This window comes from Vitis riparia, chromosome 19, assembly GCF_004353265.1.
Source record: "Vitis riparia cultivar Riparia Gloire de Montpellier isolate 1030 chromosome 19, EGFV_Vit.rip_1.0, whole genome shotgun sequence".
In the NCBI taxonomy this organism is placed as follows: domain Eukaryota; kingdom Viridiplantae; phylum Streptophyta; class Magnoliopsida; order Vitales; family Vitaceae; genus Vitis; species Vitis riparia.
The window spans coordinates 19,016,560-19,044,495 of NC_048449.1; the positions used below are offsets into that span (position 1 = coordinate 19,016,560).

At 35.2% G+C, this 27,936-nt stretch overlaps 1 protein-coding gene across 3 annotated transcripts; it reads right to left on the minus strand.

Moving 5' to 3' along the window:
• On the minus strand, positions 1–23,526 carry LOC117909415 (protein RRNAD1). Of its 3 annotated transcripts, none has more exons than XM_034823461.1 (12): positions 23,259–23,526; positions 23,097–23,180; positions 20,954–21,028; positions 20,425–20,505; positions 12,182–12,321; positions 11,155–11,415; positions 5,708–5,882; positions 4,625–4,708; positions 3,220–3,340; positions 2,644–2,849; positions 1,167–1,400; positions 1–428 (listed from the first exon to the last, which is right to left on the minus strand). In XM_034823461.1, the coding sequence occupies exons 1-11, from the start codon at positions 23,484–23,486 to the stop codon at positions 1,215–1,217; spliced, it is 1,641 nt and encodes a 546-aa protein (XP_034679352.1). In that variant the 5' UTR covers positions 23,487–23,526; the 3' UTR covers positions 1–428; positions 1,167–1,214. The 3 variants fall into 3 exon arrangements, with proteins under 3 accessions (XP_034679352.1, XP_034679351.1, XP_034679353.1); XM_034823460.1 differs by having other exon boundaries at positions 1–490; XM_034823462.1 differs by lacking the exon at positions 1–428 and having other exon boundaries at positions 1,312–1,400; positions 3,220–3,291.
• Between the last annotated feature and the right edge of the window lie 4,410 nt (positions 23,527–27,936).

Genomic DNA, 27,936 nt, shown 5'->3' on the forward strand with positions numbered 1-27,936 from the left:
TTTCACGGGCAAAAATACTACTTGGATTCCAAAGACTAATCCAATCAAGACTACAACTTTCTAAAAGAGACAAAAAGTCAGTCAAATGTGAACAAGTGTGATCCCCCTATTAGTTTAACAAAATGCAATGTCTTCCTCTCCACAAATTAGTTAGAAGAATCTTCTTCCTCAGATACAGACCAATAAATAAATCAGACTCTACCATCTGTCTACTTCAGCTAACGATTAAACTAATACAATGTACCAAGTTGATAGTACCTTGGCTTGTGTTGTAGTTTCTTTGAAAATTTTATGAGTTCAAGAGGAATTCATGGAATGGGTCAAGCTTCAAAGGTGTTTCTGGTGAAAGTTGGAATGCAAACAAAGCCGTCCTACTCATTCCAACCTCCTAAGCAATAGAGATTTGTAGGGGAAGACTGGTCATACACCTGTTCATTCCCACCAGAAGAAACACAAGACAAGCACACTCCAATGAAATTCAGCAATCAACCTGTTGCATCATTTTGTTTTTAGACAAATACAAACAACTAACGGCTTTGGAATTGTTTTGGTATTTAATAACAGAAGCCTTAATTGAATAGACCGTAAATAGCACCTAAAATAGCATATTAGATGCATAAGTAACTCACAATTTGTCTTTGCCAGAATGCAATGAGGCCATGAGGACTCTGAGCTCTTGTGCTTATCTTATTTCAGGCCATAATGGCCCATAATGACAGGGACATCGCCATATTTTTAATTTCAATAAAGTACTATATTATGGAATAAACAACTACAACACCTTAACAATTAAACCACGGGTTCTGGGCCCTGACAAAGAAGTTGAAGGAAGCTGACTCAACAAAAAAAATATATGCATGAAGGATGATTGAGTAAAACATAAAGGAAAAGAAAAAATGGTGATCCTCAGAACCTAATAGGCAGCTGCTGAATTTAGATTTCATGCCTAGAAGAAGCCATGTAGTAGCTTAAGACATGCAGAGGGGGAAAAAAATCTGAGAGTTGAGGTGGGGTTCGTGGGGAGGTTCCTGCTTCAATTCCATGTAATGGTAATACTGAATTTTACCTATCAGGAAAAGAAAACTACATCTTCCCATTTTAACTATATAATATCAGATAAATAACCACCTGTAAGTCTGTGAAGGTTAACAAAAAGAAGGTATTACCTGCATGCAAGTTGCACCGTATCTAACTCAATGCTTCTCAAATTTGTGTCAATTTCTTTTCTTTGCAATTATGGCGACATTCCTTGGGGATAATACAGGATCAAAAATAGGCAACATGACTGCCTCCACTGAACTGCCTTGCTCTTGGAGGAACAATAATCTATCAAGCAGAATAAGTGTTTCCAAAAGAGGTCCTAAAGCAGCACGAAGAGACCAATAAGGTCCAATAAATTCCTGCATGGAATTGTGATGTTAATCAGTGCTTACCCAGCTGACTTATATAAATAAAGTGAATGGCATGCACACTGTTATTTATTTCCACAAGGAAGAATCTGTATGAGAACAAGTGATGAATTAGGACAAAGTATTATAGTATAACAGGATCTAAAGTATTTCATAATTTTCAAACTTATTGACACATGCCTTGAAATAATGATAACAAATAAATAAATCATATTGCTGGGGCTTTAGCTGAGGTGGCTTGATATATATTTTGATCCATTACCTATTAGCCTATTCTTTTGGGTCAAATTGGTAGCTTAACATGATACTAGAGCCCTGATTTTTAATGTCATGAGTTCAAAAGTTATTGCTTGTTTATTCCCCCCATTCATCAAGCACAGGTGCAAGAGCAAGCCCGAAGAAGGCTGTTTGTCTGGCATAGTGTTTGAGCTCTAGCCGAAGTTGGGTTGATATACATGGTTGGTGCATTAGCTGACAGCTTAAGCTTTTGAGTTAAATTGGTAGCTTAACAAATAACATATTGCCATACAATATAAACACTAAGAAGACACCAACAATGTACCACAATTATAAGAATGAAGTGCATGTATAGAAATTTTATAGAACATTTTTTTCAACATGATTTATGAATAGACAAGCTCACTCATAAAAGAGAATGTGAGATTTAGTTCTTTTTCTTTCATTAGAAACTGTATAATCTCTTTAAGTTTTGGAAGTTAATTTATGATGCTTCTAAGTATATTCATGATTCTTAAAAAATCTAACACCATAATTGAGAGAACCATAATCAGAGATGAGGTTAGCTTCTCTAGGTAAGTTTAAGGGTAATTAAGCAAGCTGGAAACATATCCCATACCTAAACCTTGGTCATGTCATTTCCATGACAGGTATTTAACAAACTTTAAAGTGCTCATCTAATATCAATATAACAAATCAAATCATTGGACTTTGTAACAACACATCTCATTACAACCAAAAAACCATATGCTATGAATGATAAGATTCATCACCATGGATAAACCACAGGGGTTTCCATAATTTTACATGGGCATCCTGCATAGATGCTGATGTAAAGGTGAAATACCAACTCTGTTAATGAAGCATAGAGTTGAAAGAATATGATACACTCGAGTTTTGTTAAACATCAAGCAAGTTTTCTCTTATAGAAGTGAAGTGGAATTGTTACATATGTAAATATGCGAGTAAAATCAATTAGGTACTGAGAGTAACATACAGCAAATGGTGCAGCTTCCTCCCACACTTCTTTAAAATTCACATCTGGCAAAGGTTTGAGATCAAGGCGGCACAACCCAGACTTGCAAAATTTCTCAAAGAGGGAATACTTATCAACAGAATTAATTGCATCAGATATGGTAGTCTCACCAGAAGAAATCCCTTGAAATAAGGAATCTTTCTCCATTGCAAAAGCTGCTTTGTCATCTGCAGCACATGTTTCAATAGTAACTTGCAGTCATCTTGACGGGTAGTTCAAATGTCTCCTCGTAGCACATAAATAATCATAAAACAACAATCATACGCACTACACTAATTTAGTCCCACAGAGGAAGCTGAATCACATCATTACAATGGGTCTAAGTTCTCCTGGACGTACACTGCTTGTACAGATTTGCTTTGGTAGGCCTTTAAGGGCTAATCAATTCCAAGACAAAGGGGGAAAAACCGACAGCAATATGGAAGACTTATTAGCAGTACACTCCTTATTCACCGGGTTAAAATTTTGTCAACTTGGTTGGGCAGCTTCTTTTCATCCTACAGTGTTATTGAGATTGAGACAAAGGTAAATGTGTACCTTTTTCAGGATGCAGGGAAGACTCCAAATTCCTCCTTTGCTGTTGGCGGCGCAAAGCTTTCCCTTGACGCCCTATAGCAAGGCTTCTAATCAAAACTTCTGGATAATACCTATAGAGAACCTTCACATGGTACAAAAAAAAAATGATGTCTTCATGGTAGGAGAGGCAAAAAGGTGATATTCCTAAACAACCTATAAAAAAGGAATTGAGTTGTATTGGGAAAAAAAAAAACACTAAAAAAAATGGATTGCATTTCCTAGCATGTCACATGAACGCTGGGTAGTCTTGATTTGATTTTGCATGCATGCTTGTATCAATGTACATAAACTATTCTTCGGATCAAAGAGTATTATATCATGAAACAATGCATGAAGTCCTTGTGGCAATTGAATTATGGTGCAAGAAATGGTAACTGGGCTTTCTAACATCACAATTATCAGGTAAAAAGTTCACAAAGGTTCCCATTTTGTTTGTTTGTTTTTTTGTGTGTTTCTTTCTCTTTTTTTTTTTTCTTTTTTCTGAGGCAGCATAAAATAAGGTTAGAACTTAGAACAGAGAAATAAAAGCTTAAGATCAAAACACATATCTGTAGCAACTGTTGTCAAGATATCACTCATACTTTCAATGTAAATTGGGGATATTGTTGATATTCCAAACATTTTTCTCCTGACAGCTTTTAGGGAGAAATTCATGAAATATCCCAACATATCTTAGGAAATTCCACAATAATATATTGCAAAGTGCATTGATGGAGCTTCAAATACAAAGAACCAGATAACTGATGGACATATGAATCATGTGCCTTGCACTGAAAGGAGACCAGAAATAATAGAAGCTAATAAATGTCAAAATTGCAAGGCATTTGGTTCTATGTTTTCTAAGGATAAGCAGCAGGGTAAGAGAGTGCTATCAGGTCAGTCCTAAATAAAATAAAAGGTTCTTTTCTAGGTTTTTCTATTAAGGCTTTGAAGACATGGGCTTGGGTTAGTTCGGTTATAAAAAATTCCTACAGCAACCAAACAGAACTTAATTGGTAAGAGAAAAATCTAAACCAAACCAAACCAACCAAGGGGCACTACCAAAACCAGCCAGTGAAAGTTGGTTTGAATTAGTCAGGTTGGTTTATTTATTTATTTTTAATAAAAAGAAGTGCCAAGATCTCTTGATATTGCTATAGATGAGTTAGACCAACATAATACTACCACATGAATACATGCAAATATTGGCCTCAAAAATATCAGAACCATTAAGATTTTCAAGGTAGCACATATAGACACAAAATATTATAGTTTGCCTAGAATATTTTGAGTAGTTGCACTAGACAATTACAAGTCTGACAATAAGAAACAAACAATAACACCCAAAAAAAAAAAAAAAAAACCAAATGAAGGGGATAGCACATACCATCTGGAAGGCAGCCCGGAAAGCATGCAACTCAAAATTATGAAGACCAGCATCCTTTCCCATGACTCTCCATCTCTCTGCACTCTAATAAGAGCAGTGAGGTGAATGGATATATCTATATAAGGCTAAAGTACAATGCCTAAAAAAAAAAAAAAGACTGATCAGCATGGTTTTCCAACAAAATGCAAAGCATAACCCAGTGACATTTGCAAATTAAGACTCTAAATGCAACTTCATTTCATTAAGAACTATAATTTTTAAGACTCTAAAAACCCTAATCACCTGATTGAGTGAGAATGACAACCCTTTTATTGTTGCCTCACCTGAAAATGGATATTAACTTCATCAATCATCTATGCTCTTTCTAATGCCTAATGAGTAAAAATGATTTCCAATAGGTCAATTAAAAAAGAACTATAAACTACTTACTATTCAACTCTACCAGTTCCAATTGCCAAATATTTAACTCCTTTTGGTGGTCCAAAATTCTCAGCATTTAGACAAGTCTTCAAGCTTACTTAAATGAAGACATCAAGGGCATCTCAGGTTTGAAGTGACATCTTACCCTCCCTTCTTGAAGATTTTCTTTGAGGTAAAAAAAACACTGACCAAAAGAAGAGATTCTTCCTCACAAAGCTCAGATAGTTCAGTTTAACAGAGATCAGTCAACTTCTAAACCTACACAATATCATTCTCTCAACAATTTTACTTCCAGCTTTAACTGTTTGACATTAGAAAGTGTCACTGATCAAAATTCTAGTAACTCAACCAAAGGGGCAAGACATGCAAGGCTGGACCCAGAGAAAACTCTAGTCAGGGTCATCTACGACATAATTGCCTAATAAATTATACACCTTTGCTATCTGCATCCATGTGGAGTTAAATTCCATGAAGCCACTGATGTGGTGCCTAACCTTCTTTCAAGTTCATGATCCAACAAATAAAAATGAGAGAAGGTACCGCATTTTGCTTACAATTCTTAGTAATATGCAAAATGTTGACACAAACTTGGATAAGTGAATATCTTTGAAGGCCTTCATTGCAAACTGAACTGATAAGAAGAAAAGCAAGATAAAATTGTACCTGACAAGCAAGGTCACGTGAACTTTTTCCAAGTGATAAGCCAGCAGATTTAATACCAGTACTCATTGGAAAACCACATTGGGAAGAAGAACTCTCACATACTTCTTCAGATAGTAAGTTGTAACAACAACCAATGCTAACCACTGCTTTAACTTCTTTGCACTCCAAAAATGTCCTGATTCAATATATACAATACATGAATATAGGTATATAAATAAATACCTAGATATGTATATGTGTGTGTGTGTTTTTATATTTCCCTCGTATATGTTAGGTAATTAAAAAAAGCTTGATTATGGGGGCTTCCCACCCCTTGAGTGGTTGCCTGGATTTGCGGTCCTTGTTTGTAGCAGGGAGATTTAGATTCACAATTGTATGGATTGTGATTAGGATGAATATGTATCCCTCAACACAGGTTGTTCACCATGGTATTATTTTTTTAAAAGGCAAAGATCAAATCTATTAAAAGTACCTAACAAAAGAGCGCACAAAAGTATACATGGTGTATACAAAAAGCCAAAAGGCCATACAAAGCAGAGGGAGACACAAAAAACAATACTCTTTTCCTACTTAGAGTTCAGCCAATCAAATGGTCCAAAATAAACACGATGGAGCTACTTCCTAAGCTTTCTTCCTTTTTTTTCTTAACAAAGGATCCATGTCAATTCAAAAGGATGTTTCTTATTGAGGAATACATCATACTTCAATAGAAACACAGGGCGGCTATCCCTCAGCCTCTTCTCCCTTTCTTTCTAATAAAACACCCATGCTAACCTTTAAGAACCTCTTTCACTAAATTGGAGAGAATATAATAGATGTCGAATAAAGCCAATATACACATACATACATACATACATATATGATTGAGTATTGGGATGAAAAGAAGAAATATGATGTTTTAAATATGGAAGATAGTGAAGCAAGAAATGGAGCAAGGGAGGCCTACAAGTCTTGGGTGATAAAGGAAGAGATTTTCTGGAGGCAAAAGTCTAGGGAGTTGTGGTTGAAGGAGGGGGATAATAATACCAAATTCTTTCATAGGATGGCGAATGCTCATAGTAGAAGAAATTGGCTGTCCAAGTTGAAAGTTAATGGCGTTTGACATTCAGAGGAAGATAACTTAAGAAACAGTGTGGTGGGGGCGTTTCAAGAGCTGTACCAGGAGGAAGTGGGGTGGCGCCCTAGTGTTGAAGGGATCTCTTTTATGAGGTTAGATATCAGTGAGGCTGAGGGGTTGGAGATTCCTTTCTTGGAGGAAGAGGTGTTAGCAGCTCTTACGGACCTAGGCAAAGACAAAGCCCCGGGGCCAGATGGCTTTACAATGGCATTCTGGCTTTATGGGTGGGAGGTGGTGAAGTTTGAAATTATGGGCTTTTTCAGAGAATTCCATGAAAGGGGCAGATTTGTAAAATCCCTAAATGCAACCTTCTTCGTTTTAGTCCCTAAGAAGGGAGGGGCAGAAGATTTGAAAGATTTCAGACCGATTAGCCTTGTGGGAAGCCTCTACAAGTTGTTGGCCAAGGTGTTGGCAAATAGAATCAAGAAGGTTATGGGAAAAGTGATTTCGGAACCCCAAAATGCCTTTGTGGAGGGTAGACAAATTCTTGATGCAGTTTTGATTGCTAATGAGGTGGTAGACTCCAGATTGAAAAGCAATCAAGGGGGCGTGATGTGCAAATTGGATATAGAGAAGGCTTATGATCATGTTGGCTGGAAGTTTCTGTTGGCTGTGTTAAAGCAAATGGGTTTTGGAGAGAGATGGATTAAGTGGATAGAGTGGTGTATCTCAACTGTAAGATACTCCGTTCTGATAAATGGCTCTCCTTTCGGATTCTTCCAAAGTTCAAGGGGTTTGAGACAAGGTGACCCTCCATCCCCTTACATGTTCGTGATAGCTATGGAGGTGTTTAGTTGCTTAATGAGAAGGGCCATCAGTGGGGGCTTTTTATCTGGTTGGAGGGCTAGAGGTAGGGGTGGAGAAGGGATGTTGATATCTCATTTGCTCTTTGCGGACGACACCTTGGTGTTTTGTGAGGAGTCCCAGGATCAGTTGACGTATCTAAGTTGGCTTCTCATGTGGTTTGAGGCTTGCTCAGGTTTGAAAGTTAACTTGGAGAAGAGTGAGCTTATACCGGTGGGGAGGGTGAATGATATAGAGGATTTGGCTCTGGAGTTGGGTTGTAAGGTGGGCGGTCTGCCTTCCAGTTATTTAGGTTTGCCTTTGGGGGCACCTTTCAAATCAGAGGTGGTATGGGATTGTGTTGAAGAGAGGTTTAGGAAAAGGTTGGCTATGTGGAACAGACAGTATATTTCCAAGGGGGGAAGACTCACCCTTATTCGGAGCACTCTTTCCAGTTTGCCGGTTTACTTCATGTCTCTTTTCCTTTTGCCCAGAAAAGTAAGGATGCGGTTGGAGAAGATTCAGAGGGACTTCCTGTGGGGTCAGAGGCCTCATCTGGTTAGGTGGAATCTGGTTTGTTTGGAAAGGAAGAAAGGTGGTTTGGGGATAAGAAACTTAGTGTTGATGAATAAAGCTCTCTTGGGTAAGTGGAATTGGCGTTTTGCCATTGAAAGAGAGGTGTTGTGGAAGAAAGTGATCAGTCACAAATATGGTGTAGAGGAGGGGGGTTGGTGTACTCAGGCCGAAAGAGGGAGGCATGGTGTAGGGCTTTGGAAAGCTATTAGAAAGGAGTGGATGGGTATGTATAGCAGTTTAGCCTTCCGAGTGGGCAATGGTCGGAGAGTGAGATTTTGGAAGGATAAGTGGTGTGGAGATGAGCCTCTCTACAAATCCTTCCCCTCTCTTTTTGCCATTTCTCAAGCGAAAGACGTGTGGGTATCGGAAGTGTGGAACCAAGATGGTGTAGGGGATGGGTGGACCCCTTTGTTCTCAAGGGCGCTGAATGATTGGGAAATTGAGATGATGGAACAGTTTATGCTTAAAATCCAAGCTTTTAGGGTGCAAAGGGAGAACGACGATAAGATGGTTTGGACAGCATCTAAAAGTGGTGTCTTTTCAGTCAAGTCGCTCTACTCTATTTTGGAGCCTGGTGGTTTAGCTATGTTCCCGTATGTTGGTATTTGGAGAGCAAGTGTGCCGCCAAAGGTAGCCTTTTTCTCGTGGGAAGCATCCTGGGGCAAAATCTTAACTCTAGACCAACTTCAGAGGAGGGGTTTTTCTTTGGCAAATAGGTGTTTCCTCTGTCTTGCTGAAGAAGAAACAGTGGATCATCTTTTACTCCATTGTGTTACAACGAGGACATTGTGGAATCTTCTTTTTTCTCTCCTTGGGGTGGAGTGGGTTCTCTATGGTACAGTTAAGGAAACTCTCCTGGGGTGGCATGGAGCTTTTGTGGGGAAAATCCGTAAAAAGGCGTGGCAAATGGCCCCCTTATGTATATTTTGGACAGTTTGGAAGGAAAGAAATTTGTTGGCTTTTGGGAATGAGGTGTTGTCAATCCAAAGGTTGAAACATTCTTTTGTATGTAATCTGTGGTCATGGGTGAGGATGTTTATAGTTTTGAGCCCGCGGTCTCTGGTTAGCTTTATTGAGTGGCTAGGCTTTTGTTATAGGTAGGGGTTCTGGCTCGCTTCCTTGGTTTTGAGTCGAGGGGCTGCTTTTGTATACTCTTTGTATACCTAGAGGACACTAGTTTGGTGTTTCCTCTTTCATTTTAATATACTTCTCTTTACTTATCAAAAAAAAAATATATATAGACAAATTGCTTGTTTGCAATGGACAAGGATATGATTAGTTAATTCTTCTTCTCTTATATATGTATGATGTAGCAATGTTAGAATCCTTCCTTAACTTCCTCCTAAACAAAAAAGCCCACTTTAGACTCTTAAACCTCCTTAGAGGGGAAAGCCTCTCCATCATCCAAAGCATGATAGAAGGATTGAATAAAGAGCTTCCCATCTTTGGTGCCATCCCAAACCAACCTATCCTCATCTTCTCTAAGTCTTCCCCCAAACTTATTAAACAAACTCTTAATGTTATCTAACTTGGAACAGCCTAAAGTAATATGGGTCCCAAAGCCCCTTCCCACTCAAATATTCTCAAAAATCAGCCACCTAAGAAGCTGCAAAGGAGTACTGAGTAAGAAAGGTTCTCTCAACCAAGAGTTGCCACACCAAACATCCTGTTAGAATTTAACTCTTCTCCATTAAGTACCTCTAGCCTAGATTTCTAATGGAACATTCCCACCCTCTTCTAATAGCTATGGGCAAACCAACACCATAGCCTCCCTTCCTTCATGGCAACACCAACCTCTCAATTATTCCCTAAACTTTACCTCAATCATCCACCTCAACAGAAAATCTCTTTTTGAAGAAAATTTCTAACACCTTTTTCTATGTAACACTTTGTTGAGGGTAGACAAGGCTCTAACACCTAGACCCCCTTTCTTTTTATCTTACAAAACGACACCTCATAATGCCTACAACCTACCTCATCTACTCGAGCCTAATTGCTTAAGCTTGGCTTGTTGAGAATAGTTCATTTGACTAGTAGCCTAGTTGGGTGCTTATTAAGTTGCCAATGAGAGTTGTTGGCAACTTAAGTCCATTTCACTTCATAGTGCTATATATCATCATAAATCTATTATAATAACTTGCAATATGGATTTCTATGGTACATGGATATAAGAAGTAGAAATGGATCAAAGGTATGTCCCATTATTTACTATGCTAGACTAGACTGATTATAAGGTGCATGAATAACATTGAAATGTGGTACATTGTGGATGTCCTTATTTATTTTAAATATGGTACATGAATAGCTTTATTTAGATCATTTAATTGAAATCGGCTAGTTTCAAATGCAAGACCAACTTTTTACTTAGCAACAGAAGAATGATAAAAGAACATTATTTTTGTTTGGCAACTATCTAATCAAGTTATGACCAATTTCATTGCTAAGAGAGAGAATTTAAAAAGGAAAGAGAAACTAAGGAAAAAATAAGAAGAAACTTACAGATTGACAAATTTTGCATTTTGGAATGAAAGTATCCCAGATTTTATATTGAGTCCATTTGCAGATCAACTGGTATAGCAATTGGTAGTGAACCTAGGTGTACCATATAAAACTAGTTCGAGCCATTTTAGAGCCATACATCATCTCATTACTTTGGACTGATGTTAGCCACAATCAAGCCTCATTAACATCTCTAAGGGAACACCCAAGTCAAAGCTTGCCGATCTTTTCCAGCCCTAAAGATTTGATAGAAGGTGCCACTCCCAAAGAAACATTAATGGATAAACTCCTCTCGCCAAAGTGTTATGGATGAAGTGAAGCATTTCATTGTAACAACAGGAGGCTAGCATATATTTGACACAAGTTATCTATTAATTTGCATCTGTAAGTCAATGTTGAGGGGGGCTTCTTTCATTAAATTCCAGAATTGAAAAAACCAAGTTTGAAAATCTAAGCATGCCTCATTACTCACCTAAGCATTGTTACTGAAAGGTCTCCACATGCATGAAGTCCAGCAAGAACAAATGAAGACTCATTATGTACATCACACAAAGATGGCAATCTTCTCTTATGTAGTCCTGCATGAGAAGGTTGGCTTATGCTTTGTCCAATCTGCTGTGGACGCTGAACATCATCTTCATACAGTAACATGTCATTCACGGCTTTCAACATGTCAGCAGACATTACACGGCATGTTACAGTCTTTGGCACATTCAAACTCCTACTCCCTGACCTAATAGAGCAAAAAGTATCAGTATCATTGAGAACTACAGGAAACATAGAAAAAGAATCTAAATTTAATAAAATTTAATTATTGAAATCTAAGGTACCAACCAAGTTGACCATTTATGACAAAATCAGGGTACCAGCACCATGCATTTAGTGAGTCTCACTCATGTGGTTAATATTTAGCCTAAATTCAATGTTAGACTAGCTGGATGGTACATACAATCTAACAAACTCTTTATTTTTGTTAAGCTACAAACTGACCTAAAAGCTTAAGCTGTTTGGAAATGAGCCCACAATGTATACCAAGTTAATACCCTCCTTACATGTGGCTCCACACCAGCTTGTGGACGGACAAATCACAATTATGAACAAAACAGATGGTGGAATAAAGAGAAGAAGAGATTCGAACTTAACAAGTGTAGTGAACCAAAACTCTGATACCATGTTGAGTTACCAATTGATCTAAAAGCTTAAGCTGTTAGGAAATAGGTCCACTCACAATTTTATTTATTTATTTATAAAAAAAATACAATAGGATTTGTACAATTACATGTACTTGATAAAAAATGAGTTAATAGATAATTAACCAAGTAATTTTGTGAGAGATTCCTAAATAAGACCAGATAATGAGCTCAACTAAGCATGTAGAACATGTACTAATATACTGCCAGTGGCCTGAAAGGTACCTTAGGCTCCATTCTGCAATAAAAAAATTAACAAAAAACTAAAATAAAAAAGAAATAACAATTTTAGGTGATCATATCTTGTACCCAGATTTACGCATCTGAGCTGCATAGTGCTTCTTGATTCGTTCTGCACGTGCATTTGTAACATTTCCATGATGAGAACAAGAATCAATTGCAACCACAGAGAGCTGATATTGAAAGGAAAGTACTTGTGCAAGATAGCCCTAAAAGAAATTTTGAATCACAAAAAGACAACAAAGTTATATAGGTAAGCAAAATCATTTTTGTTTTTCAAATAAATATATGCAATTTTTAGAATTCTCCACAAGGGAATTCTTTTGGGTTAATTCCTTCCCCCCCACCCCCAACCCCAACAAAAAGAAAAAAGGCCAAATGGAATAAAGGAAAGAAGATTGATAAAATATCTTGTTCAATTGACAGTTAAGATTACACCTATCACACAGAATTGATAGTCAGATATCATTTTTTTTAATCTGTAGTTTAAATGAGGCTATTTAATAGGAGAAAATCCATAAAACACCATAAGATGTATGAGTAGAGACCACTAAAAAACCAAAACCTTCATCAAGTTACAGTGAATGAGTAAAAGAGAAAAAATGATTTTCAAGCTCTTCTTCTCCCCTTCCATTCACTTAGAACCCATCATTGTTTTACCAGCAATTGCTTGATCAAATGTGTTAGGGTTTTAGCCAAAATTGCTTGATATTTACTATTTGTCCATTACCTAATAGTTTAAACCTTTAGGTGAATTGGTAGCTTAAAATGGCATTAGAGCCTTGGTTTTTGAGAAGTCATGATTCGAACCTGCCAGCTTGTTTATCTCTCACTTTTATCGAGTCTTAAGTAGAAGCCCAAAGGAGCATGCCCATGAGTCGGAGTGTTAGGACTTTAATCCAAATTACCTTGATGTTCATTGTTTTTTTATTACATAACAGCTTAAGCTTTTGGGTAAATTAGTAGCCTAACAACATACAATGTATGAGGCTACAATGAAGTTAAAATTGCATGATCACATTTATTAAAACTTACCATTCATACAGGAATTATGGGAGTTGAATATAGTTATAAGAACTTTCTGGGTGGGTTTGAATATTTAAAATATATTATAAACTTCCTATTTTTAAAATTAAAAAATAAAAAAGGGAAGAAGACAAAAAAAATGAAATTTGTAAAATTATAGATAAGAAAGCATTGGGAATTCACTCACAAATAAACAAAAGGGGTGAATGGGGTGATGCATGGCAGCTTCCTCCCACCACCTCGCACACGTTTCCACAGGCATAATAGTTTTTGTTTGCTTTCACTCTTCCAACAAACTTCTCATCAAATGCTGGAGCAAGAAAAAGGGTGCTCTTCCTTTCTATAGATTCCCTATTTTTGGCTCCGGCCTAAGAATTTCACCCTTCTCTAACCTAAGAACATTCCCTAGGCTAGAGAAGGGTGACACTCACTTAACTAAGTTGTGCAGGCCAGCAATATTTCTACTGGAGGTTCAAGATCCTTTGCAGAGGTAGTGAAGCAGGGATTGCATTTAGGATCTATGGATGGTGATTTAGCTTTGGAAGCCATGGTTCAAAGTCGCAGTATCGATCATTGACTCAAAGGGTCACGAGGCATATTGGTATTGGTGTCTTGGTTCGGTATCGGGCGATACGTAAAATTTTCAAAAAATTATATAAATTAAAAATAAAATAGATATAATTAAATAAGCTGAAAATTTTAATAAAACGATTTTTTTTCACATTTAGCTCAAAGTTATTTATAATAATATTAAAAATTGAGGATTTAATTCTCACTTTGCCATATAAATATTTTAATTTATCATTAAACCTCATATATACCTTTCATATCATTTTACTTTAACAAATCGGGTACTCAATTTTCCTAATTAGTTATTATTAAATCATATTAAAGTGTTTATATGAAAGGTATTTTCCATGTAAATTGGCCTTAATTCTCCGTGTAAATCCGTATAAAAGGGACCTTTTTTACTTTACTAATTTGAGCCCCCAATCTCCTGTCCTCGCCACCATTGCTATCAAGACCCACAACAAAGCTCCCAATCTCCCACCCTCGCACGCCACCATGCTGTCAAGACCCACAATAGATGACACCACCTGCAATCGCAAATTTGTAACCGTTCCTAACATGGGAGGGGGAGCAATCTAACTGTGAGGGGTTGTCTTGCCGACGTCGCCGATGAAATATTCAGTCCACTTGACGAGTCACCACCGCCAACACCAAAGCTCCACCTTCCGGTAATGCTCGATTTTGAGGAAAATCAGGTAAGTAAATCCTAAATCATGCCCTCATCCTTCGGTGGTTTCTTCGCTTATTTTCGAACGGGTCACGGTTAGGGTTTTTTCTTCTTCGTCTTCTTTGATCTTCTCATTGATGGTTTAAAATTTCAGAATAGGTGTTTGCTTTTGGAAGGGCAATCTTTGATTAATTTTTATTTTTTTTAATTTTATGAAAATTTTGAAAATTCTCTGTAACCTACCCGAGTCAATCGAGTTAACTCGAAAACTCAGATGAGTCAACCGAGTCTAACCGATTCCCAGTCGAGTTCGTGCATTATACCGTATCTGGTATCGGTCTCGTCGCGGCAAGTGTCGAGGCGGATACGACTCGGCCGAGTCGTACCGGACTCGACCGATACTTTGAACGCCAAGTTGTATCCGCCTCGACACCTGCCGTGACGAGACCGATACCAGATACGACATAATGCACAAGCTCGACTGGGAATCGGTTAGACTCGGCTGACTCGTCCGAGTTTCCGAGTTAACTCGATTGACTTGGGTAGGTTACAGAGAATTTTCAAAATTTTCATAAAATTAAAAAAAATAAAAATTAATCAAAGATTGCCCTTCCAAAAGCAAACACCTATTCTGAAATTTTAAACCATCAATGAGAAGATCAAAGAAGATGAAGAAGAAAAAACCCTAACCGTAACCCGTTCGGAAATAAGCGGAGAAACCACCGAAGGATGAGGGCATGATTTAGGATTTACTTACTTGATTTTCCTCAAAATCGAGCATTACCGGAGGGTGGAGCTTTGGTGTCGGCGGTGGTGACTCGTCAAGTGGACTAAATATTTCATCGGCGACGTCGACAAGACAACCCCTCACAATCAGATTGCTCCCCCTCCCATGTTAGGAACGGTTACAAATTTGCGATTGCAGGTGGTGTCGTCTGTTGTGGATCTTGACAGCATGGTGGCGTGCGAGGGTGGGAGATTGGGAGCTTTGTTGTGGGTCTTGACAGTAATGGTGGCGAGGACGGGAGATTGGGGGCTCAAATTAGTAAAGTAAAAAAGGTGCCTTTTATACGGATTTACACGAAGAATTAAGGCCAATTTACATGGAAAATACCTTTCATATAAACACTTTAATATGATTTAATACTAACTAATTAGGAAAATTGAGTACCTGATTTGCTAAAGTAAAATGATATGAAAGGTATATATGAGGTTTAATGATAAATTAAAATATTTATATGGCAAAGTGAGAATTAAATCCTCAATTTTTAATATTATCATAAATAACTTTGAGCTAAATGTGAAAAAAATCGTTTCATTAAAATTTTCAGCTTATTTAATTATATCTACTTTATTTTTAATTTATATAATATTTTTATAATTTTTTTAAAATTTTAATTATCTTATTTTACGTATTGCCCAATACCGAACCAAGACACCGATACCGATATGCCTCGTGACCCTCCAAGTTAATGACCGATACCGCGACTTTGAACCATGATTCTTCCCCAACTAATCGTGTTGTAGGTGTTTCAGGAGCAGTGTGTGAGCTCTGAGATGTGGGTTGGATTAATTAGGCTTCCTATACATTTTTGGAGTTAGATCTGTTCAAGACAATAGGCAAACTGTGTGGAAGTTTTGCCTATAGAACTTTGGGGTTGAGATCAGTCATATTTTAACAACCAACCCTTCCTTTATTCACATCTTTGTTAAAAGTATTCCTTTTGTAATCCATTGCATAATGATTCAAAAAACACCAGGTCCCTCCCTATACAACTAAAGCATTGATAAACTTCAAATGTCACTATCTTTTGACTGAATCTTTTGTTCTCCTCATCATTCAAGAAGGACAAGAAAATCTTATGACAACAAAGACACTAGCATTTCCCCTAGATTCAAAACCATACTTGGTGATAGAACTAATAAATCTTTTTTGTTTCATGGTCACACAAGCCTATAACAGAAACTTTCTTTTGGTGGAAACCTTTTCTCTCCTTATCTTTCAGGAAAGACAAGAAAATATCAAGATGTAAAAATTCCCAAACACTTCACATAGATTCAAACCCATAACTAATGAAAAAAACAGAACAGATATTTTTTATCTTTACTCCTCACAAGCTTATATTCTTGCTCTTTTATCCAATTTTAATCTTCCTCCCAATCCAATACTAGGGTGCTTGTGTAGACTGATATTCCATTATGGTAATTAGTCATAAATGTAGCACTGTGCAATCCTCTATTTGATAGGTAAATAATTTGCATTTAGAAGGTCCCTAGAATTCATTGGAGGAAATGCAACAAAAATGATATTGTAACAACACCAACAGAAATTAATCAAATTTTGAAAGGACATGTGACTGGAGGGCAATCATTAAATTAATCAGGAAGGAGACATGTGCCCCGTAGCAACACAACTGAAAAAGAAATAGTCAAAGGGAAAGAATATAAGCTAACAGCAGAAAAAGATTGAACAGATTGAACAGTTTTAAAGGAGATATAAAATAATTGAAGTTAGCAGTAAAAAAAAAAAAACAGGAAAGACAGGTGGCATCTGTTCAACCAAAAAATAAATGCGCAAGAAGTTGTCACATAGAGCAAATAATGAGGAAAGTGGAGCAATAATGGAGGCATGAAGTCAATATTTCCATGATAGGAAGAACATTTTGCTATGTATCTCAGCCATATGTTGTGTACCAAAAGGGTGTCCCAAAAGACAACAAGGTGAAAATCAGCCACTAAAAATGATGGTGAAGCCAAAGTAATTCAACCAAAAGCAATTGCACAAGATCCCAATAGTATAGAGTAACTTTTTTTTTGATCGGTAATCCCAATAGTATAGAATAACAAAGAAATTGATACACCTAAGAAAGAACAAGTACCAAAGTGTCAGAAAGCAAAAGGCATAGTCAACCCCATCAACCATTAAAAAAATGTGAGAGTAGGAGTGTTGCAAAGAAATTGGGAGAGTTCGTACTAACAACAAAGTCATCACCATAACATAAAGCAATGACCTCCATAACAATGGTAGCATTTACTTTCTCAGGTCTCTCTATATCTTAGTGAATTAAGAGTTAGTTTGGGAGTGATTTTGAAAGGTTAAAAGTGCTTCCAAATGCTTGGAAGACTTTCATTACCAAAATTAGACATTTGAAAAAGTTTTAAACATGTAGAGAGACACTTAAGCTGATTATTAGACTAACACTAGATAGGTGCTTCTTTTAACAATCAGCTTTCTGTTAACATACATATCACCAAAAACCACTATCAAAGCACTTGTTTTCACTCATTTCCAAACATTAATTGATTCTTCATAAAAATGTTTTTGTTTGAAGCACTTTTGACAAAAGAGCTACAGGATAAAAACGCTTCTATGATAATCACTCCCAAATGAGCTCTAGGTTCCAACATCATTACAGATTTCTTAGAATAGGTTTTTTATCACATAATTTCCTTTGCAGACATGTACATACATTTGCTAACATTTCTATTTAGCTTATCAATACTCTTTAATTTCAACACTTTGACTTTATAGCACATTCCAATTTCTTGCACCTCATCTTTTATAGTTGTGTAACTCAATTCTCAATTTAACCCCTTGGTCAAATTATCAAATCCTTATGTTAGGAGGGAAGAAAGAGAATCGAACATCCGTAATGTTCATAAACAAACAATTGATTAGAAGCCAGTAGATCACATTCCACCACTCAGTGCTACTCACTTTATATGTCTCCAAGTCAGGGCATCTGGATCAGTCAGTAAGCTTTAGCACACCAATATACATTCTACTTAGATTAGTCAAACTAACTGCAAAAACCCACTAAGTTGAAGTTAAAACTAAGAACCAAAAATGAAATAAGCTAGATGTTTTGAAATGTGAATGTGTAGATGTGAAATTAATATACTGAACCAAAAGCATGTGATAACAATAAAGGAAATTAGTGCTAAGAAAGTGAAAAAGATAGAAATTTAAAGATAATAAGAAGTAAACAATATTTCTGCTGAACAGTAAACATTATTAGACTGATGCAGAAAATTAAACATTGCCACTGGACATGGAAAATAAAGTTGAAAACTGAAATTGATAAAGATATGATATTGGTATTAAAAGGAATCTCTCTCAAAAAATATATATATATATTGATATTGAAAGGCAAATTATGAATTCATACTGTATGTTGTTGAAGATGACTTCCTTTCTGGAGCATAGGGAGCTATTAAACTTTTGATTTTTTTTAATAGGTAAAGAGAAGTAGTATATATAGAAAAGAGGAGACGCCAAAAACAGTGCACTCAAAGTATATAGTAAGTATATAGTATAAGCTTAAAGGCTCATCCTGGAGGGAAAGAGAAAGAAGCAAAAAACATCACCTGACTTTACTTTGCGCCTAACCAATCAATGAGGCTAACAAAATAATTAGTGCTCATATCTATAGACACCCTAGACCAAGACCACAAATTACATACAAAAGAACTTTTCAATCTTTGGATCGATAACTCCTTATTGTCAAATGCTAACAAGTTTCATTCCTTCCACATTGTCCAAAATAAAGATAAAGAGACCACTTGCCAAGCCTTTTTACAAGCTTTACCAATAAAAGACCCATGTCACCCAAGAAGAGATTCCTTCACCAAGCAAGAGGGAACCCAAGACGCCCCAATGAGGGAAAAAGGCAGATCCCAAAGAACCCACAACTTTGCACAGTGAAGAAGAATGTGATCAACTATTTCTACTTCAGAGAGGCAAAGGAAACATCTATTTGTCAAATAGAACCCCCTCCTTTGGATTTGATCCAGAGTTAAGACTTTCCGCCAAGTTGCTCTATTAAACTTTTGATGGAGATACTTTCTCTCTATTACATTAATATGGTATCGTAGTAAAAAAATTCCTTTCTCGTGTCCTCTATAACTGCTTGATGATCCCACCTTTAGTAGTTTATGGTTTTGACTCAGTCTCTTTGCTTCCTCATGTGTAAACAAATGTCCTTTCTTTGCCATGTGATCCTGTGTACCATTCTTAACCATTTGGGCTACGTCCAAAGCATTTTGTTGAATAATTATGCCCTCGCTATCCTTCTTAGCTACTGAGTTCATATTTTCTTTCTTTTAGGGGCCTTTCTGGTAAATGAAATATGTCTGGGACAGGTGATAGTCATTCCTTCCATTGTGGGAGCAGTTACTTTATGTCTTTATTATTGCTTCATGTTCCACATGGTTTGCTACTTCAACCTAGGTGTTTCCAGTGTTCCTCCATTTTCAATGTTCTAAACATGGTTCTATATTTCTATAGATACATTACAGTAGCTTGTTTTCCCATCATTGTTAACAATTGATCTTTTACTACTCTCCTGGTGGTCATATACTGAAGTATCACTATCTGTTGTGGTTTGTTTCATTCAACTTAGTGTACCTAAACAAGTCCAAGGATAAGGAATGATATGATTTAATCTTTCATTGGTTAATCGAGGCAATTTAAATCATTCAGATTTGCAATTCAGACAGAGTAAAATAGTTCCTTTTCATTACATTTACTGTAAAAACTATAAAACTGTACCTGTTTATTAATAAGAGGAAGAGAGAGAGAGAGAGAGAGAGAGAGAGAGAGAGAGAGAGAGAGTAAAGAGACCAATGAGGCTGTGAAAAGAAGGATGATTGATCCCAAAAAGAGAGAATGAACAAAACAAAGAATACACATTTCCTCTCAAAGGACAATATAAAAACAAAAGCTGAAGCAGCTCCTCAAAATTCTTATCAATTGTTGCAATTCTACAAGTAGGAAATGGCAACTTAAACAGTTAAAATCATTCTAAAAAACCACATGTACCTACTAAACATCAAAACACACCTAGATTAACCAAATGCAGTAAGATATTTGAACTCTTAGAATCAGCATGCATCAGCTAAGATGGCATATAATGCCTGGCTAATGATTGATTGCACGAACATGTTCAAATGGAAATGAGAGGTTTAAAAAGGGAAAAAATTAAGCAGTCTCAACATTAGGATCACATGTACAAAATTGGAAAACAGAAGAAGAAAGAACAGGACCCACCTGACCAGCACCAACATCTACTATTGTATCAGCTCCCACACTGTTTGCAATTGAATCGACAACAGCAGAAAGAACCTCTACCTGTCCACAAAAACCATTCCTCCAAATCTCAGAATCCTTACAGATTCAATGTCTAGAAAGAAAAGAAGGAAAACTGGGAATTTGAAATCTTTTCCTTAGAAGCCAATGACCAAACATAAAAACCATATCTAAAAATCGTGCTGGACATGAATCAACATTTTCAAGCTGTTTCCCTAGAAGCCAATCAAGTAAATTGATAAACCCTGATCATCCGTCCCAAAATCTATCGCCTGAGTTATTAACCATATATATCTTGACAAATTAAAATAATTCAAGAAGCAGGACCTGCTGACGTTTGGATTGTTCAGTAAGGAGTTTATCCAAGTGTAACCTTCACTTCAAATTTTTCTAGGGCATAGATTCCAAGAGATATAGAAAAAAGAAAATGAAAAGGAGAAGATGAAAAAAGAAAAATGAAGTTTAAAAACTGAACAGTTCAATGACCTACCTCATGTTTTTTCTTCATATTCATGCCCTGAGTAAGAACACTATCAAGTGAAGTCATGCCCATGTTGGCCAATATCTACAAAAGTCACAAAAGATAAAAAATTACTGAGTCTAATAACCAAAAATAATAAAATAATAAAAATAAATAAATAAATAAAAGAGAAGAAACAAACAAACAAAAAGCCAAGTCAAACTACTCAATTTGAGTAAAAGGAGCTACCAGTATGATCCTTGAACAATTTCTCAAATAAACTATTTCCAGAAGGAACTAGCTAGGTTTAAATTTCAGAGAATGTACAAAAGTCCTCTTTTCTCCTCACTAATTAGTCTATAACATAATAATACTTTCTCTAGCATTATGCTGAAGTAAAAATAAGTCTATATAATATCAGTTTTGTAGCAAAGAATGCCTTCCTAATTTGGATGTGAAAAAGCATCATGTATTGTGAGCTTCATGAGGAAGTGTATATACTTCCTCACCCAAGATTTAGAGCTTCAGGAAGTGAGGGAAAGTGTGATGCCTGATAAAAGCTTTATATGGCCTAAGACAATCTCCCAAGGCATGGTTTGAGACATTGAATGATCCTTTAACTAAGATTTGATTTGTCCAAAATTGGAGAGGATTAGAACCTTAATTGTGTATTCCAATTTTAATATTATAAGAAAAAAACTCATTAAATGAATTAGTACGTACAGTGTAGGACAATAGATCCTTACCAAAGAAAAGAAAAAAAGAAAAAACAAATAACTGATAGAAAATGTAAGAACAAGTCCAAAATACTCCAACAGATAGTTGAGATAAGCTGCAATAGCATGTTAGACAGAATTGTACGGTGGCCATTGCACCTTGTTCCCACAAGGCTCCTAAGGCATCCCATGTGGTATGCATGTCATGGATCAAGCACCAAATGAGATCATTTGACTAAATTGGTTCCATACAACAAGTCTCCAGCCTGCATTGTCTTCAAGCAGTGTTTGGATTCTTCATTGGGATAACACAAGGCTAGTTGAGGTATGTATTCATGGAAGGGGCATGTAGATTAAATTGATTAGTTAAAAGAAAAAAAAAAAAAAAAGCAATGGTTGTTGGACAATCAAGCAGTACTAATGGCCCAACCAAAATGCAATTCTCAAAACTGGATTTCGTCAACGGGATACAGAATATGAGAGACCTTGAAACTTTTCCTTAAGTGGAGCAGTGCCTTAAGGCCATTCATATTAAAGAAGCAAATGATTTACCAGCACAAGAAGGCATTGTACAGTTCATGCCAAGCTCCACTGGAGAAACCTAACAAAGGATAATAGAGTGCCAGGTCGCACTTAGATCTTTCCCTAGATGGTGCCAAAGAGGCAATTAAGAAACCTGTTCATCCCATTCAACACCACATTGTTGACACAAAAGTTTTCAATAAAGAGATAATAGGCATGCACTATGGTTGATTGTGTCAACAAGTTCAGTTTGTTGGGGCTGGTCATAAATAACATGCCCAAAAGGTCAAGTGTGTCAATTATAAGAATGGACTCCAAGGGTTGGCTTATGCAAAACTTTATAGGCAGGGGGGTTTTAAGACTTACCCACACTCAAGGCAGCAGCAAGTTGCTTGGTGGATTACAAATTAAAGGCTGAGTTCAAATCCCAGAGAATGGGTAAAGGCAAGCCATGAAGAAATGCCATGACAAGAAGAGGAATGACCCAATAAAGGCAACAGAAAAAAAAAAAGGACAACAGGCCAAGGGTTGTCCCAAGAAGATAAACTTTTTCAGCAATAGCTGCTGCTAATGTTGAAGAAGACTCAATACTCAGGCTCAGAGGGACTAGTCAAATAATTCAATCCTCTACAACTATTGAACCTTTTTGGGCTCAGCCGTTATCTAAGGTGAACCATACAAATGTATTAGCTGTGGTAATCACAGAAGCTAAGCATAATTTTGTTTCATTCAGGAAGCTAAAAAGGTATGATCTAAAGCTTGTATGACAACAATGAATAGAACAAAGTATTCACTAATCCATGAAACACGTAGAACTGAGAATTGGAATTACTAAATTACATCCAAAAACTACCAGTTACAAAACAAAGTATGCAGTAATCCATGAAACAAATAGATACAAGAGTTGGAATTGATATAACAAATATGAAAATTACCGACTGCAACCCTGCCTGATGTCGAGGAAGCACAAGGGAGCCTAAAGCAATGACAAATTGCTGAAGCGAAGGAGGCCAGTGATCCTGAAACCAAATTTGGGAGATTTCCAGCACTTGGACAACTCAATCATACTTGAAACCAAAAGTTATTGAAGTTTTTACCTGGAATATTCCAGATGGGATCTGGAGAAGATGGTCCACAGGCTCATTCTTGAGGCAATCAATCCAATCTTCATCGATAGCTTCCCAGAGTCGATCATTGAAGAAATTGACTACGTGAGCATTGATTAGGAAAGAATATGGAGTAAGAAATTGGTGAATAGCGTGTATCCATTCTAGGGTTTCAGAAGCACTGCCGCAACTGTACTTGCTGGAGCTGCCACCTCCCATTTCCCTAATCTTCTTCCACTCCACGCCCCTTGATCAGTTGCACACTGCACTCTTCCAATGGTATGGCTTTCCCTTTCTATTTTTAAAATTAGATGTTAAAAATATTAATTATTTAATAAACTCCTACTTCCACTTGTTACCAATTTTTTATATTTTAGATCTTTTAAATCAATGATTAATTTATATATTTATATATAAAAAAGAAAAGAAAAAATTCATAATTTGAAAGCAATTGCTAGCATTATTGAAAAAAAAAATCTAAACCAATATTATTTTATCTTTGAATTATAATTTTTTTAAGTTAAAAGATATTTGTAAGATTAACTTGTGTAGGGATAGCAACACATTTATTCAAAATAATTTTCCTCCTGTCCTACCCCATTTAGCTTTTTCTTGAAAATCTTTTGTGTTTTAAAAATTATTTTAAATGTTTTTAATTACATTAGAATAAATATATTTTTATAAATAATTAAATTATTATATTTTAGTATAACTTATTTTATTGAAAAATATTTATTATTATTATTATTATTATTATCATCTATATATTAAAAATAGGGAAATAAAAATTAAATTAAATCAATTTTTAAAATTAATTTTATATATAATCAAGGCAAAATGAGACAAGGCAATACTTGAACCGGGTTTTTAAAAAAAAAAATCTCAAACTCATCCAAAACCTATTTATTTAAATTTTAAACTTATCTTATTAAGAACAAAGCAAGATGGGTACCTGAAAAAATGTGTTTCATGCCATCACAAAACTTGTGGAAGAGCTATAATTCAACTTACAAAAATAATTTTTACTTCTATGAAATCAATCCAACCTTGTGGTCTTATTCTTTGTTCATAGGTCGTTTATTTTTCTTATTATTTAATTTTCAAGCTCTTAATTTATTTTCACTTTCTATTTTTAAAATGAGATGTTAAAAAATATAGCAATGAGAAAGTTTTATGCATAGACCCAATCAACTCACTTTTGACTAAAACTAAACAAAGGCAAAATTGGATAAAATTGCTTAGGTATTTGCTAGACATTTCAAGTGAATAGATTATTCTCACCTTATCGGTTATGAAGTTCTCAAAATTTAAACAAATCTAAACTTAGGTGGTACTGATGTATAGTTTCAACTTTTGAGGACATTTGCTAGAGTTAGTGAAAGTTTAGAGTAATGTGGAAGGTTGTCTAAAGAAAACTATTTGAGAACAGCAAACTTAGCGAGAATAGTTCTTAGTTTGAAAAATACAAACTTGGCAAATTTAGTACTTTAAAGAGATTTAAATCCATTAAAAATACATTACATATTGGCACCATTGATTGTTGATTTAGGTGCACAATTAAGTTATTATCGATCATAAATTTGACCATGCTACCTGACAAGTAATCTCTTCACTAGCAACCCATTTTTCCCTCACTAACTAACATCATAATCCATCCTACTATCATGTAAGAGGTAATATGACTTCATAAGGGGAATGGTCTCACTCGCCTTATGTTCATGATAAGGGTATCCTTTGGGGATTCTTTCATCACCAAGCATTGAGATTAGCATTGTCTCTTATAACCATCAAGAGTTGAACATCCCATGCATGCAAAAAGGCTACAACTTTAAATCTGCAACCAAACCACCAATGAGCAAAAGACAAGTATAGGATGGTGATAGAGGACATTGGCTAACAAAAGAACACTCCTTTAACCAGAATAAGGTTGATACTCTTGAGTACAATTGGAAAACACCTTTCTTATTCTTTTTTATTTTATTCAAATTTCATTTCTTTCTTTCTATTTTCTTTAAGGCAAGACATATGTTGATTCATTTTTTTTTTTTTTTCCTTTTGTTGTGTTTTGTTTGAGCTAGAAATCTCCTTGTTTATGGCTTGAAAAGGTTACACTAGTACCTCCTAGGTATTCATCAAAGTGGCCGGGTTTTAAGAACCATTTAAGGCCACTAACTCCTCAGGTTTCACCTTAAGTACTAAAATAAGGTTTAATTTCCAACTTAGTTTTAGTTTAAGTGATAACTAACCCTTCCACTCATGTAGCAAATAAGGCGTTGGTGACTCCAAACTAATTGGTTATGAGAACCATGGCTTAAAGACTACAATAGCCATTAACCATTGCACTTTGCCTTAAAAACCTTTTTTTTTTATGTATTTTTTTTTTTAAAAAAATTATTTTAGCAATAAGGTTCATTTTTTTAGGTGTTCCAATCAATATACACACTGAAACCTTAACCATGCATTGTAAAAAATATTTCTTCTTAAGACATTATATGTGCTTTGAGTCTTTAATGGAATTAAGAAATAAAAAAGATACGAAAATCTTAAAATGTCTACCTAACAACCAAATCAATCTTTTTTATAACAAAGTAAATCAATTCATATCAAATTCAAAATAACTAGTCTCTCAAAGCATCATCAAAACTAAGAAATAATGTTTTAAATTGATTTAAATTCTTGTATAGAGTATTAAAATAAATTCTTGAAATTTAAGAAGTATTCAACACTTGTTGAAGGAAAATTCTCAATTCAATTGAGCGAAAAGTGATATCTTAAGTAAACAAGCAAACAATTTCAAGAATTTAAGGTATCACACTTCATCCTAAATTGTACAATTCCTTGTTATATGACAAATAAGAAAAACCAAAATAGAATAAAGGTGAAAAAAGGTTACATTCATCTCCCATTCAACATAATGTCTTGCTTCGCAAAACAAAAATCGTCTAAGAATAGAGAAAGTTAGCCAAACAACTAGTTAACAACATGGAAAGATAAAGAAAATGGATATATACAACTCAATGAGAAATGAAAAATAGTAACAAATCCTAAAAAAAAATAAAAAATAAAACAAAACAAAATATAAATGTACCTAAAATAATGAGGAGAGGTCCATGGGAATTAAGGATCATGAGATGCTGTAATAGTATGAGCAACATTTTCAATAATATCTCTTAGAACTTCAACAACTAGTTGCATGCCTGCAATTTTCTCCAATAATAATGGCAACAACTATAGAAGTCGGAATATTTGAACATCCATTAGTAGCTTTTCTCAATGGATTCTCCACCAGAGAAATTGTATTAACCTCATTTCCATTGTTAAGATCAAAGAACATAAACTCATTAAAAAAAATAGACCTTGGGTTATTTATGTAGCTTAGAAATGTAGGGAATCACATATAAGTGATGTTTAAGCCTTCGAAAAATCAATAACTACAAAAATTGAAATAGAGAAAAACTAAAATTGATGATGGAATGACTTGGATACCTTAGCCTAGGTGGTGACAAGCTGTATCAAAATGTGTAAACCTGTTTATAAATTTTTTTATCATACGCACCTTGAAAATTTTGACAAATGAAGAAATTGAGATCTTTTTTGCAAAATGTTGTAGACAATATGAAAATTTTGATACTAAATATACATGTATTGATTTCAATTTGATACAAACTTTATTTTTCAAGACTTGTAGCTTAGTATAAAATGTTTTGATACATGAGTACTTAGTATAAAAAATATTTGATAAAGACCATCAAACTTCCAAATTTGTAGTATTCATATGCTAAAGCCAATATTGAAATTTTGAAATCCAATTTCGATATAAGGCCTAGTTTCAAAATGACCTATTTTGTATCGAAATAGATATTGAAAATTTTGATAATTGGATTTTCATTGTCATTTTTTTTTTTTCATTTTACACTCAAAAATCATGTTTCTAATTTTTGAAATTCCTTCGAATGTTATATTTAGCTCTAAAAATTGATTTGAATCACATTTATCCAAAATTAGATATCCATCCATCATCAAACAAACTATCTCAAAACAACATTTGACAACCTTTTATTAGCAATGTATTTCCAAAAATATAAAGAACACAAAAAATAATTGTTTGATTTTGGAATTTGGTGAGCAAATTCAAAGTGAGACATCTTCAATTCAAAATGCACTTGTTGAATTTAAAATAGGATAAATTTTGAATTCACACACTACATTTGCTTTATTTTTGCTCTTCCATTCAAAATGCTTATCCTTAATTTGAAAATTTTGAATTGGAATGTTAGTTTTTGCTCATTTTGTCTTTTCTATTCATTTTTGCATACAATTTCAAATTCATGGGTTCTTGTTCATGTTCCTCCTCTTCCTAGCCTTCTTTTGCTATTTCTCCTTGATTTTTCTTGGATTTCATGCCTTAGTTTATTTTTATTTTTTTCATTCTTATGAGTGCCAACTCTTTTTCTTAACATGGTTTCACCCTAATTTTATCTTAGTTATTGAGTTTGCTTCAATTTCACTTTTTTTTTCTTCTCTTTGTTGTTTTTCACTCAAGATAACATGTTATAGATACTAGTACAATTTAAAAGGTAGTGATTAATGCTTTTTTTCATATCTAAAACACATCATTTATCCCCTTTCGAGATACATATTTGAGCACCAATCAATCCCTTGTAATTAT